The sequence below is a fragment of the Triplophysa rosa genome, linkage group LG10 (genome assembly GCF_024868665.1).
Source record: "Triplophysa rosa linkage group LG10, Trosa_1v2, whole genome shotgun sequence".
In the NCBI taxonomy this organism is placed as follows: domain Eukaryota; kingdom Metazoa; phylum Chordata; class Actinopteri; order Cypriniformes; family Nemacheilidae; genus Triplophysa; species Triplophysa rosa.
Genome location: NC_079899.1, coordinates 8,845,250 through 8,858,820, shown reverse-complemented (window position 1 = coordinate 8,858,820; position 13,571 = coordinate 8,845,250). Strand labels below are relative to the sequence as shown.

At 37.7% G+C, this 13,571-nt stretch overlaps 2 protein-coding genes across 2 annotated transcripts; both read left to right on the top strand.

Annotated features, from left to right (window-relative positions):
- The first annotated feature begins 516 nt into the window (after positions 1–516).
- On the top strand, positions 517–5,450 carry LOC130560031 (alpha-amylase-like). Its single transcript, XM_057343469.1, has 12 exons — positions 517–994; positions 1,368–1,514; positions 1,680–1,877; positions 1,968–2,198; positions 2,272–2,405; positions 2,494–2,616; positions 2,702–2,801; positions 2,882–3,003; positions 3,085–3,210; positions 3,287–3,963; positions 4,497–4,789; positions 5,346–5,450. The coding sequence occupies exons 1-10, from the start codon at positions 827–829 to the stop codon at positions 3,474–3,476; spliced, it is 1,539 nt and encodes a 512-aa protein (XP_057199452.1). The 5' UTR covers positions 517–826; the 3' UTR covers positions 3,477–3,963; positions 4,497–4,789; positions 5,346–5,450.
- Positions 4,525–13,236, top strand: msh4 (mutS homolog 4). The gene is made up of 20 exons (XM_057343075.1): positions 4,525–4,789; positions 5,627–5,790; positions 6,002–6,112; positions 6,265–6,380; positions 6,506–6,679; positions 6,761–6,890; positions 6,980–7,022; positions 7,163–7,230; positions 8,194–8,268; positions 8,507–8,571; positions 8,847–9,016; positions 9,415–9,551; positions 10,666–10,769; positions 10,843–10,967; positions 11,309–11,509; positions 12,058–12,176; positions 12,365–12,493; positions 12,585–12,756; positions 12,846–12,934; positions 13,032–13,236. The coding sequence occupies exons 1-20, from the start codon at positions 4,525–4,527 to the stop codon at positions 13,212–13,214; spliced, it is 2,640 nt and encodes an 879-aa protein (XP_057199058.1). The 3' UTR covers positions 13,215–13,236.
- The last annotated feature ends 335 nt before the right edge of the window (positions 13,237–13,571 follow it).

Genomic DNA, 13,571 nt, shown 5'->3' with positions numbered 1-13,571 from the left:
CATTTCAAACCTTTATGACTCTCATTTTTGCACAGAACACAAAATAAGATATTTTGAATAAAGTTGGTAACTGACCAGCACTGGCCCCCATTCACTTGTATGGACACAAAACCAATGTATGTGAATGGAGGCCAGTTAACATTCTTCAAAATATCTTCATTTGTTTTCTGCAGGAGAAAAGAAAGTCATGCAGGTTTGAAATGATAAGAGGGTGAGTAAATGATGACAGAATTTGTATTTACTCTCTTTAAGACTAGTCCTAGACTAAAATGAATATGTCAGTGCCATTGTTTTGTCTGGAGATGCACACCGGTAACCAGAAACCTGAGTTTTCCTAAAGCATTTTTATCAAAGCGACTTAAATATCCTAAATGAACTAAGACATAGCTTTAGCGAAGCCTTGTCTGTGAAACATTTAACTTAATACAACATATTAATAAAGTATCACTTCATTTTGCATATGGCGCAAACCCTGTTAGAATATATTAAAACACATATTGTCATATATAGCTGCAAATAACACTGTTTTTATTATGCTTTCTTATATGAGGAGGGTTGTAACAGTACATTTCAAAGTGCTTGCATCAAACCCACAAAGACTGCTGGAAAAATATGTTTGATCGCAACAGTTATTGATCTTAAAGGAAAATGTAACACTTCCCACTCTCCACAAATTTGCTATGGGAACCCTTGAACACTTTACATCTGTGTAATTTTCGAGAACTGATATGACACATATGTTTAACAGCAAGTGTGTTCCCATGATTTTGCTGTTGACAGCTTATAAAATGACACCGAGACCACTCACCTCCTGTGCAGAAGAACAATGAAGCTCCTGGTTGTTGCTGCACTCTTTGGGCTGTGTATTGCCCAACACGACCCAAACACTAAACATGGCAGGACCTCCATAGTGCATCTGTTTGAGTGGCGTTGGGCAGATATAGCCGCAGAATGTGAGAGATACCTGGCACCTAATGGATTCGCTGGAGTTCAGGTATGTGTAGAATTAGTGATTTTGAAATAAATCATCATACAGCTGCCTGTGAGTGAGAGATACATATTTATATTACACATATTTAAAAAATGTTTTACGACAATAATACTTTTTAATGTTAAATGTTTTCTAGGCTGATTTATTATATATGCAGAAAATAAGACTTTGGAATGGGGTTGTGCATGAGTAAATATCCTTACATAAATTCACATAATTCCCAATGACTCAACATACCACTTGGTGCAAATCAATCTTATTGCTCTGTCCCTATGTTATATATTTCTCATACTGTTAGTTCATAACAGATATTATTGTAAAATATAATTTGTAGTTTATATTTGAGATCTCATATCTCACTTTTGTGACCCGGCAGATCTCTCCACCCAGTGAACATATTAAACTGACCAATCCTTGGCACCCTTGGTGGCAGAGATACCAGCCAATCGGCTACAACTTGTGCTCCAGATCAGGAACAGAGGCGGAGCTAAGTGACATGATCACACGCTGTAATAATGTCGGGGTAATGCAAAATAAAAGTTTACTGTAATATATAAATACGTATATTAATAGTATAAATATATTTATCATTGATTTATGGAATTTCTGGTTGTTTAAGTTCTTATTTTGGTATTGTGTTTACAATTATGGTAAAAATTCGAATTGTTTGTATTGTGTAATACTGTAGGTGAATGTATATGCAGATGTAGTGATAAATCACATGTGTGGAGCTGGTGGTGGTGAAGGCACTCACTCCAGTTGTGGAACATACTTCAATGCCAACAAGGAGGATTTTCCCTCTGTGCCCTACTCATTCCTGGACTTCAATGATTACAAATGTAAAACTGGCAATGGAGAGATCGAGAACTATCACGATATTTACCAGGTTTTTTTTTTTTACAATGCATTCAATAGAGAAATCTGACAGAAAAATGAAACAAATGAAACAAATCTGCTTGTTTTTTATATGGAACAGGTCAGAGATTGCCGCTTGGTGAGTCTCCTGGATTTGGCGCTGGAGAAGGACTACGTTAGAGAAAAAGTGTCTGAACACCTGAACAAACTGATTGATATGGGTATGGCTGGATTCAGAGTAGATGCTTGCAAGCACATGTGGCCCGGAGATCTTAGTAATGTTTATGGCAGACTCAATACCCTCAACACCAAGTGGTTTCCATCTGGCACCAAGCCTTTCATTTATCAAGAGGTACAAGGATGGTGACTTTTAAACACACTTGAAATGCTCGAATAAATCACAACGCACATAACACTTTTTTTAGGTTATTGACTTGGGTGGGGAGCCCATTACAGCCGGTGAATATTTTGGGCTCGGAAGAGTGACAGAGTTCAAGTACAGTGCGAAACTAGGGAAAGTCATTCGTAAATGGGACGGAGAGAAGCTAAGTTACCTGAAGTAAGTAGCAGTATGCTTGTGACTCTTATGTGAAGTGGTAGTTTGTTTTTTTAGAAGAGAGTTGTAAAAGTGTTTTTTTTTGTCTCAGGAGCTGGGGAGAGGGCTGGGGTTTCATGCCCTCTGATAAAGCCGTGGTGTTTTTGGACAATCATGATAATCAGAGAGGTCACGGTGCTGGTGGAGCTTCTGTTCTAACATTCTGGGACTCCAGGTACGATTTGTATAGTCTCCATTAATAAAGATTGCTGTCCAAGAGCCAAAACTTCTCTTACTGTACTGTAAACAATATTTTTTAGGCTTTACAAAATCGGTACGGGATTCATGTTGGCCCATCCATATGGTGTGACCAGAGTGATGTCTAGTTTCCGCTGGGATCGTCACTTTGTCAATGGAAAAGTAAAAAATCTGAATCAAAATATGTTATTTTATTTAATGCCGTAAATGTGTGTAAATCTTTTTTATGCGATACATCACAGGATGAGAATGACTGGATGGGTCCTCCAAGCTTTTCTGATGGATCCACTAAGCCAGTACCCATCAACCCAGACACCACCTGTGGAGACAACTGGGTATGTGAGCACAGATGGCGCCAAATCAGGTAGAGGATGAGATTCTGTTTTGCATATCATCACTATTAAATATCAAAACCCAGAAATCCAATTCTGTTTTCTGCTCACAGGAATATGGTGATTTTCCGTAATGTGATCAATGGTCAGCCTCTCTCCAACTGGTGGGACAATGGTAATAGTCAGATCTCCTTTAGTCGCGGCAGCAAAGGATTCATTGTGATAAACAATGATAACTGGTAAAAAAATCTCCCAACACTTCAATCTTTATAAATGTGCACACAGTTACTCTTAACTGAGTCTTATCATCTCCAGGGAGCTGAATGAGACCCTGAACACTGGCCTGCCTGGAGGAACATACTGTGATGTCATCTCTGGAGATAAGATTGATAACAGTTGCACAGGGAAAAAGATCTCAGTGGATTCTGATGGACGTGCCACTTTCCACATCAGCCACACAGAAGAGGATCCATTTATTGCCATTCATGCTGAATCTAAATTATAATTACATATAGCAGCATCACTCAACTCAATTTTACTATAAAATTTAACTGGAAATTAATATTAAGTATTATGTTATTATTGTTTTTACTTTATTCAGCGTACATGCTGACATTGTTTTCCAATAAACAGTATTTTCAATAGTTCAATAAATATTTGTAAGCAATACAAAATTTGTATTTTTACTGTGTGCTGCAGAATTACCTAACATTATTCGTAATCAATCATCATTTAGATGTTGGATAAATGTTGCTGTCTTCATACGGTTAGTCAACTAACATAACATCGCTTTCCCTCACACATTTGCTAGTGCTACACATTTTAGTTGCGGGGTTTTTTGTACGTGATATGTTACGTTTTGCAGCTCGCGCTTCACTGGCGGCGTACGTTACACTGGACGATACTGTACGGACTGTCTCGCGATATAATGTAGGCTAAAGTAGAAAACATAAATACGAATATTCTTACAGAAACGGAACACATTTCCTCAGGTAAAGTATTAGCTATGACCAGACAAATAAGGCAACAGAAAGAGTGCAGTTTGGTGGTGATACTTTACCTTATTTCTTATGTACACACGTTAATATTAGGCCTATCTAGGTAAACATTGTCGGAGGTCGGAGGAGGACAACTAGCAGAAAGATACAATGCTTTTGGTCTATTTTTTATGTTTACGTAAATGTACTAGGCTAAGTAAACCAGGTAGACTATATTTTCGGCATACAATTGTAGTAAAGTTTAGTAGGTCCAATGTTTATGTGCGACATTATACCGCTAGATGGCACACGAGACAAATGGAACTCAGCTAACCAGGCGATATTATTAGGATTGATCTTAAACATCGATTTCTGGAAAACTTTAGTGAGTTCATATTGTACAAATATTTTATTTTATCATCTAATGTCTTTACATCGTTTTTGTATGCACTGGTAAAAAAAATTGATACTAATGTAACAACATTAAACACAACAAACATGAATATGTTATTCCCAAATTTACTACCTAATTTGCTATCTGTTTTTAGGCTTTCATTCATTATGTTATATAGACAGATGCTGTGTAGCAGCACTGATGAGGTGACACCGGGCTCTAGTTCTGAGCCTGGACCAAGCAGCAGTACCTTCACACCATATAGGCCTACCTCACTCAAGTACGGTCAGACAATCTGCAGACAGCAGGAGGATCCTCGATCATCTTCTGTCCTACACACTTCATATGGATCAGATGATGTTGGGAACAGTCTGTGTCCTGGATCGAACGGTGCCACTGATACTGGTGCTCAGACAGCTGGGTTCACCGAAACACCACCGGCTGAAGGTGAAAGAGAACTACACATCAAATAAAAGTTGAAAATCCAAATAAAATTGTAAAAGAAAATGTAAAAATCAAAAGTGTAATGACTACTTGTTGGCACTAAACTGTAATACCCAGCTGCTATAAAGGAACGGTTCGCCCAAAAATAAAAATGATGTCATCATTTATTCGCCCTCAAGTTGTTTCAAACCTGTATAAATTCTGTTGTTCTGCTCAACACAAAGAGAGATATTTGGAAGACCGTTCTGGGGCGCCATTGACTACCATTTTTCAATGGTGCCCCAGAACTGTTTGGTTTCCCACATCAATATCAAAATTGGCCATTCACTATGCCCGACGGTCAAAGTTTAATCTTGTCTCAGTCGGCCCCTTTCAATATTCGAGTCAATATTGTTCAGCAAAAATAAGTCTATATGTGTCATATTTGTGCATCTCATTTCTTAATGACAAAAAATATGTTTTCGTTTTAACCACAAACGTATTCTTTAGATTTCAACATTGGAATAAGCTAATAAAAAAACTATTCTAGTTGAACACAACACATGCCTTTTCTTCTCAGCTCAGCAGCAGCTGAATATCAGGACCTGTTCCTCTGTGGGTTCGTCTGCTCAGACTGTCCTCTCCAGGAGCTTTAGCACACCACATTTGAGGACCACACCTGCACGCACACACCTTGGCCGAACCCCCCAGAGAGACTGTAGTATGCAACTAACCTACAACTTTCTCTCTTTTTTATATATTTCCTTTCTGAATTGATATCTGTAGGTCTTATTGGAAGTGGGTGGAATAGAGAAAAGAATAAAAATAATCTTATTGCACATTTTTCAATCTTTAATACAGTGACAACGTCTTCGTCTGCAACTCTGTCTCATTCCTCCTCTGTGATAGTGGCTTTGGTGGAAGGTCGTGGTTTAGCTCGGGGTGAGATTGGCATGGCCAGCATCAACATGAAATGCCCTGAGCTGGTGCTCTCACAGTTTGCCGACACTGGAACTTATGCCAAGGTAAACATGTTACAGTGTTTGACAAAGCTAAAAGTGTTAAAAATGTATTTTCTGACATAACATTTTGTGGTAGACATAGTACATTCTTTAATAATGAATACAAATCTTACAATACAAAATTTATGATAACTGTCTCCGTTCACATTCAGTACTCATGGTTAGACTCTCTGTAGAACCAATACGTCAAAAATGATGTTAAATGTTCATACAGGTGATTACCAAGTTGCACAACCTGATGCCCCTTGAAATTCTGATGCCAGACACAGCTAGTGTAAAAGGACAAGGAACCAAACTCTACAACCTCATCACAGAGACTTTTCCGGTAACTTTCCGGTTCTTTCTAATGAACAGCCTCTGTCTTTAGTATATATCATGCGAGGTTGATATTGTGCAGCTTGTAAATTTCGAACTATTGTCTTAGATTGAGTTAATAAATGCTGGAGTGCTGAAAATGTCCTTTTGCTACCTGTGCAGTCAGTCACATTTACTGCCATCCTGAGGAAGCACTTCAATGAGAAAAAGGGCCTGGAATACATACAGCAGCTGTGTGTGCCTGAGTTTAACACTGTCCTGATGGAAGTGCAAACCAAGTAAGACCAACTGTCCATTTGTTTTTTAGTTAAATTGGGCTTTTATAAAGTCAAAGGCTTGATTTTGGATGCACATGATACAGCTCTTTTAGTTGATTCCATGAGTTATAAAATTCTGTCTATAGATACTACTGCCTGGCATCTGCATCAGCTCTTCTCAAATACTTCGAGTTTGTACAGAACTCAGTATATGCTCCTAAGTCATTGAAAGTGACCTTCACAGGCAGCGAGCAGACAGCTATGATCGACACAGTATCAGCTAGCAACTTGGAGCTAGTAGTAAACAACAGAGATCACAGGTAACTTAAAAGTCCACAGATCGAACATATTCCCTAAGCATGTGCATGTAAATGTCGGTAACGAAATGCTGTTATATGCAGAAGTGATCACACTCTGTTTGGGGTGTTAAACTACACTAAGACTGCTGGTGGGGAGAGGAGGTTACGCTCCAATATTCTTGAGCCTCTTCAGGATGTGGTCACTATTAACTCACGTCTGGACACCATACAGGTGATCAGCTGTTACGTTCATCTTTCAACAGCTTTCACTCATTGAAAATAGTCATTAATCTGTGAATCTTCTGGTTGATCTATTTTCAGGAGTTGCTCCAGAATGAGGAGCTCTTCTTTGGATTGAAGAATGGTGATTTTGATCTCCAAGTCTATTAAGTTCCTGGGCTGTGGATTGAAATAGCACCCACAATCATTATAAAACAACATTAGCCTGATGCCTGAATGCTTGGCTGTGTTATGGCAATTGTATTGTTGTGCTCTAATTCACAGCCATTGCACACTTCTTGGATATAGATGAGCTGCTGTCTGCCCTTATTCAGGTCCCAAAGCAAGAGACGGTAAACGCATTTAGCAGAGACAGACATAACAGGTGTTTTCTTGAGGGAATGACGGCTTGTGTAATTGATTTCTTACATGTTTTAATTCAGCCTACTATGAAATATTGGTGACAGTTTACAATAAGGATGTACTGTATCTGTTAAAGGTCCAATGTGTAATTTTTTGGAGGATCTACTGACAGAAATGCAATATTATGTAAGGTGTATAAAGACCTTAAATAATGAAGCGTTATGTTTTTATTACCTTAGAACGAGCTATTTCTATCTATATACAGTACACCGCGGGTTGCCTTGCATGGAATTCGCCATGTTGTTTCTACAGTAGCCCTAAACAGACAAACTGCTCTACAGAGCGCGTTTTGTAAATACGTTATCTCCTTCGGCAAAGAAGCGAAAACGTGACGACATCTTAGTCCTGTGTCAGCCGCCGTAGTGCTTTGAAAGGGAGGGGTGGAGTGAGCCGTTGGTTGCAATTCACAACCTCACCGCTAGATACCGCTACATTTCGTACACTGGACCTTTAACATTATTAAATGCATTAGGTAACATGAACTAACAATGAGAAACATTTTTTTTAAATTTATTAAACGTTGGTAACATTAGTTAAAACCATTACAGTTGTTCATGTTAGTTCAGTGTGCATAAACGAATGTTGGTTAATTGTAAATATCTATTAGTAAATTAAATAATGTTAACAAATGCAACATTACTGTTAAGTATTACCAGAATATTTTATGTGAGGGAAATCAGTTTCTGTATTTTAAACACAATGTTAAAATACTTTCTCATTGCCTGGCTTAGTGTATAGTAACTGTAACTACAACTATAACGGTCTCAAAAACCTTACAAAAACATACTACTTTTGGGTTTGTTAAGTATTTAAACTGTAACCTTAAATAGTTTTTTGGTAACTCGCATTTTCCATAAATAGTGAAGTAATCTTTTCTATGGTTTCTCATGTAGGTATCGGTGGTTGAAGCAAAAATAACACAAGTAATTCAGCTGAAGCACATTCTGGAACTGGTCCCAGTGCTGAAGGTTAGAACTGTATTACTGTAGGTGTCTTTATCATAAAAAAATGTTAGTGTTAATGTAAGACACAAAGTTATAACTGAATTGTTTTATCATTTTGACTAGTGCAAGTAAAGATAAAAACCATGTTAAAGGTTGTTATGGTCTGTGCCATGTCTATTTTAAAACAATCTGTCCGTAGCGGAAAAAGAAACAACTGACTGAACAAACATTTTAACTGTACATTAAATTTGTTCCCCATTAGGCGAGGTTAAAACATTCCAAAACAGCCTTGTTGGAAGCATATTATACTTCACTTGAAGACAGTAGGTAATAACTTTTACACACTCCCTAACTGTAGCTGTATTCAGCTGTGTGAACTATATTTGCATACATGGATGTGCTAGCATGTTTCACTGACCATCTATGTCAAACATGAAACACGAGCCTGTTCTTCAATAAGATGCACAGTAGGTGATGTGCTGTGCATATGTTAATAACACACAAGGCTCTTGGAGTAGCACATGCGTGTACACTAATGCAATCATTACATATGTAGTATGCAGCTCATCTGTTTTTATTTACATCAATTTGTATTGCTTTAGGTTTAACAGCATTCTGGATCAGATCAAATCAATGATTAATGATGATGCCAGCTACATGAAAGGCAGTCTAAACATGCGTACACAGAAGTGCTACGCTGTGCGGCCCAACATCAATGAGTTCTTAGACATTGCAAGGCGGGCCTACACAGAGGTAGTAGATGACATAGCAGGTGAGCTCATTTTAATAATGTCCCTTCAATAAGAAAGGGATCATCCTTTACCATTTATAAATTGTAAAAATAAATGAAAAATGGTAATATCATATTTCATATTTTTCATGCTACACCCGTTTTACACCCATTATTTTACATTTGTACGTAAATTTGCAGCCTATTTTTGTATTTTTTTGCTGCGTTTTAAAATTATGTGAAAATTCTATAAAATAAAAATGTACATTTCTGTAAAAAAAAACTTTTCCAGTGTAGGGTTATAAAAAGCCAGGTGTAAACTTTGTTCCCACGATTTGGCAATTACAAGAATTTCGAGAATCCTAAAAGATTCTGACAGCAGTGATCAAAAACTATAGATTTCAGGCAAGGATAAGAATTGTTGTGCTTTTGCCAACCAGGATTGGTGGATCGTCTAGGAGAGAAGTACAACCTACCCCTACGAACAAGTTTCAGTGGTGCGCGAGGCTTCTTTATGCAAATGAGGCTGGAGGGTGGAGCTCTACCTGGAGGGACTTTACCAGAGGAGTTCATTAAAGTAAATAAAAGACACAATGCTATTTAATTGTATGTTAAATTGATACTTGGTAATGAAACCTAATCTGCATAATATACTCCATATAGACGCCTTTACTGTTAGTAAACATTGTGACGTGTTTTTTGTGGGCAGAGCTTCGGTGGAGGCAGAAAGATCCCCCTGACCGCATTACTAATGCTAGGTAGCACGTTTTGCACAACATTAGCTAGCATACCCTATGCGTTCAAAAGTTAAAGCTACGTGAAAAATAACCTTGTTCCCCAGTTGGGCATACGTGAGATATTTTTAGACACAAATCATAATCCATAAATAAACTTTGTTTATAATTTACTTGCGCAAATTACTTAATTCGCATTTGGTGTGAACCCGCTGTTATTGTGTTTAACTACAGCTGTCGTCAGTGTTTTTGTTTGGCAATGGCAGCAGGTAAGCCTATGTGTTAAAATATCAAATTGGAGACTGTATTCTGTCGATTGCGGCACTAAACAACACAACAAGATGATATTTTAAACTCCTTATGCAGCCGAATCTGTGCTGGTTTGTATTGGCCGCCTCCAGTTGTCCCTTTGTTTTGCCTCCAGCTAATGCCGTGACGTAAGCGTGACATCGACGCAAAAGGGGTCTATAGTTTAAAGTACTGTATGTGAACACCACTTTCTAAATGATTTGGCTAAAAGGTAAAATTACCTTTTTTATTTCAGTATGATAAAGACACTTTTACAAATATTAAACATTTCAATGAACCAGTTCTTATAACCGCCTCTTACTTTCTAAGGCCAGACTACGTAAACGATTTATTTACAGACCTTGCCTTAAGCGCTGTCATTATGTAACACAAAAGGCCCTTAAACTGTAGGATAAAGTTAGAAACACTGAATTTTCTATAATGTTATTGTATTGTGTAGACTGTAATTCTGTGGAATTACTGGATTCCATCTCAAAGTATCTGTTGTCTCTTGGCTGTATGTTCAAGATAAGCATTATTATTCATCGTGCACTTGTCTAATATTTGTACTATTTTAAGTTTTTTTTTTCAGGACGTTTGTTTTGAAAACGACAGTATAAAATGTCTAGTAGCATGTGTTTGCTGATGAATGTGAACTCAACACTATAGGTCACCAAGCAGAAGAACAACTATAGTTGCACCACTTTAGACCTTATGAAAATGAATGACCACTGCGAGGAGGCTTTGAAGGAGATATTCCAGATGTCTTATGTGTGAGTATAGTTGTTTGAAAATCATTAAAAATACTGCTGATGTAGCCATTAACGGTATTATCGTGAACATCAGGGTGGTGTCCAGGTTTCTGGTTGAGGTCTATGAACACATCCACTGCCTGTACAAACTATCTGATGCTGTGTCTATGCTGGACATGCTGTTGTCTTTGGCCCATGCCTGCACTGTGTCAGAATACGGTAATGTCTCCAATCTCCAATAGCTTATTGATATGGAAGTGGGACTTCCTGTCCCGCCATATTAGGCTTTTTCTCCTATTCGTTTTAATACAAGATGTATAACAAAAGATGTGCTGAAGTATTTATTTTTTACTTCTTTAGATCTTGATTTCCTTTTTACACTTTTAATAACTCACTTTTTCACTTCAATTTTATTCGTGTAGCACTTTTCACAATTTTGCATTGTTGCAAAGTAGCTTTACATACATTTAGGCAATAGTTACTGTAGAGATATAACTATGAAAATGATATTGAATAAATGTAATATTCTGTAATATACAATCTGCCTGCATTTCTTACAGTACGTCCTGAATTCACTGATACGTTGGCAATAAAGCAGGGTCGCCACCCTATTCTGGAGCGCATTTCTGGGCAACCACCCATCTCGAACAACACCTACATTTCTGAGGGAAGCAACTTTCTCATCATTACAGGCCCCAACATGAGTGGCAAGTCCACATATCTCAAACAAGTGGCCCTCTGCCAGATAATGGCTCAGATAGGTATGAGTTACTAATTATATCAATAAGTTGTGATTTGTTTAGCATTTTGCATGTGGTCGCTACTTAGTTCACCCAAAAATAATTTACCCACCTTGTCATTTCAAACCTGTATGACTTTCTTTCTTCCTCAGAACACAAAAGAAGAAATTTTGACGAAAGTTTGTAACCGAACAAAGCCGGTACCCATTCACTTCTATTGTATGAACACAAAACCAATGCAAGTGAATGGGTACCAGTTAACAACATTTTTCAATATATCTTCTTTTGTGTTCTACAGAAGAAAGTCATACATGTTTGATATATCAAGAGGTTGAGTAAATGATGACAGATTCACTTTTAATCTTTATACTTTAATTTGTGTAATAGTTTTACTTTTAAAATGTGGAATACGCTAATAATAATGGGTGAGGAGTGAATAATTTACAGGTTTGTGGTTCTTGGCAAATGGCTTGGTCATGGACTAATTTAGTCTTTCTGCATGAATTACCACCAGCTGTCTCTGAATCCTGCAGGATCAAAACAAAATTATTTACCAAGCTTTGTTTCAGGATCATTTGTGCCTGCGGAGTATGCTTCTTTTCGTATTGCTGATCAGATATTCACCAGAATAGGAGTGGATGATGATTTTGAGACCAGCTCCTCCACATTTATGGTCGAGATGAAAGAGGTTAATTTGAGACGTTATGTAGAGTGCATGTGTGTTTTTGGTGTGCATTCTGATATTTGTGTACATTCTCATATAACTTAAGAGTATAACACTTGTCATCGGTATGTTGCTCTATACTGTATTTATTTCTGTAAAGACAAAATATTTTAGGTGTTATGGTTCATCTCACATTGTTTAAATGCTTTTAGGTGTCTTACATTATCCACAATGCAAGTGCCAAGTCACTTATTATCATAGATGAACTGGGGCGCGGCACCAGTCCAGAGGAGGGTGTTGGCATCTGTCACAGTGTTTGTGAATTCCTCATCAATCTAAAGGTACATTTATCTGATAAGAGACAAAGAACATTGTGTATATGAAAGACATATCCAGGTAGATACTTCACAATGTACACTTTGGCTCCTGTAGGCCTTCACACTGTTTGCCACACACTTTCTTGAGCTATGTCAACTGGAAACTGTTTACCCCAATGTGGAGAACCAACACATGCAGGTTCAGCACATTCACAAAGACGGCAGAGCAGAGAGCATAGTGTACACATATCTCCTTAGCCAAGGTCACTCGGAAGAGCGCAACTATGGTGGGTTAAGATCACTACATAGTTTTCATATATTGTGTTGAAACTTAACATGTGTACAGATGTGGAAGACATCTTTGCTATTTGTTTAGGTATAAGAGCAGCAGAGATGACCGCAATACCAACAGATATTATTCAGGAGGCCAAAACTGTTGCAGACAAGATCAGTCAAAGGCTATGGGTATTGTTCAACCTAGACATTCATAGTATGGTCTAGAAAAACAAATATGGACAGCCTTGGCTCTACATGAAGTGACCTTCTGTTGTCCTCTTCACAGGCCAAGCATGATAGTGACCCAGCCACTCTCAGGCAGAGGGCAGTATATCGTCTATCCACCAGACTTTTGCAGACTGCCCGTAATTCACGGCTTGACCTAGAGAGCCTACGTCACTACCTGAAAGGCTTGAAGAGACAGTATGAAACTGAACTACAAAACAGTCCAGAGTCCATAGAGGAGTGAGGCCTGGGTTGAGGAAAAGGACATGGGGTAAGAATAAAGGTTCTAGATTTTCCTGTTTCAAATAAATAAAAAGAACACTATTTTCATCTTTTTTGAGTAGGCAACATCATCCTCAACAAAAAGCCAGGAAAATGTTTCATGATGCAGATTTATTTGTAACATATTTTATTACTATATTTTGTTGTAAAAATATATTGTTCTATCTGTGTGGTTAGAATATTGTTTGTGTAATAGTTTGGAGTTTATAGGAGGATATTAAACATGACAACATTTTTGTCCAATTTGAGCTGGGGTCAACCAAACATGATATATATATATAATAACAAAAGATGTTTACATTGTGACCGAAACTGAGTT

What these genes read in the sequence shown, in the direction of transcription:
- LOC130560031 (XM_057343469.1), top strand. Translation starts at nt 827, where the DNA reads ATGAAGCTCCTGGTTGTTGCTGCACTCTTTGGGCTGTGTATTGCCCAA. An exon ending in GTCACTTTGTCAATGGAAAA is followed by an intron (nt 2,802 to 2,881) that starts GTAAAAAATCTG and finishes GATACATCACAG; the next exon opens with GATGAGAATGACTGGATGGG. An exon ending in GTGATAAACAATGATAACTG is followed by an intron (nt 3,211 to 3,286) that starts GTAAAAAAATCT and finishes TATCATCTCCAG; the next exon opens with GGAGCTGAATGAGACCCTGA.
- msh4 (XM_057343075.1), top strand. Translation starts at nt 4,525, where the DNA reads ATGCTGTGTAGCAGCACTGATGAGGTGACACCGGGCTCTAGTTCTGAG. An exon ending in GGTAGTAGATGACATAGCAG is followed by an intron (nt 9,017 to 9,414) that starts GTGAGCTCATTT and finishes TTTGCCAACCAG; the next exon opens with GATTGGTGGATCGTCTAGGA. An exon ending in CTGCACTGTGTCAGAATACG is followed by an intron (nt 10,968 to 11,308) that starts GTAATGTCTCCA and finishes CATTTCTTACAG; the next exon opens with TACGTCCTGAATTCACTGAT.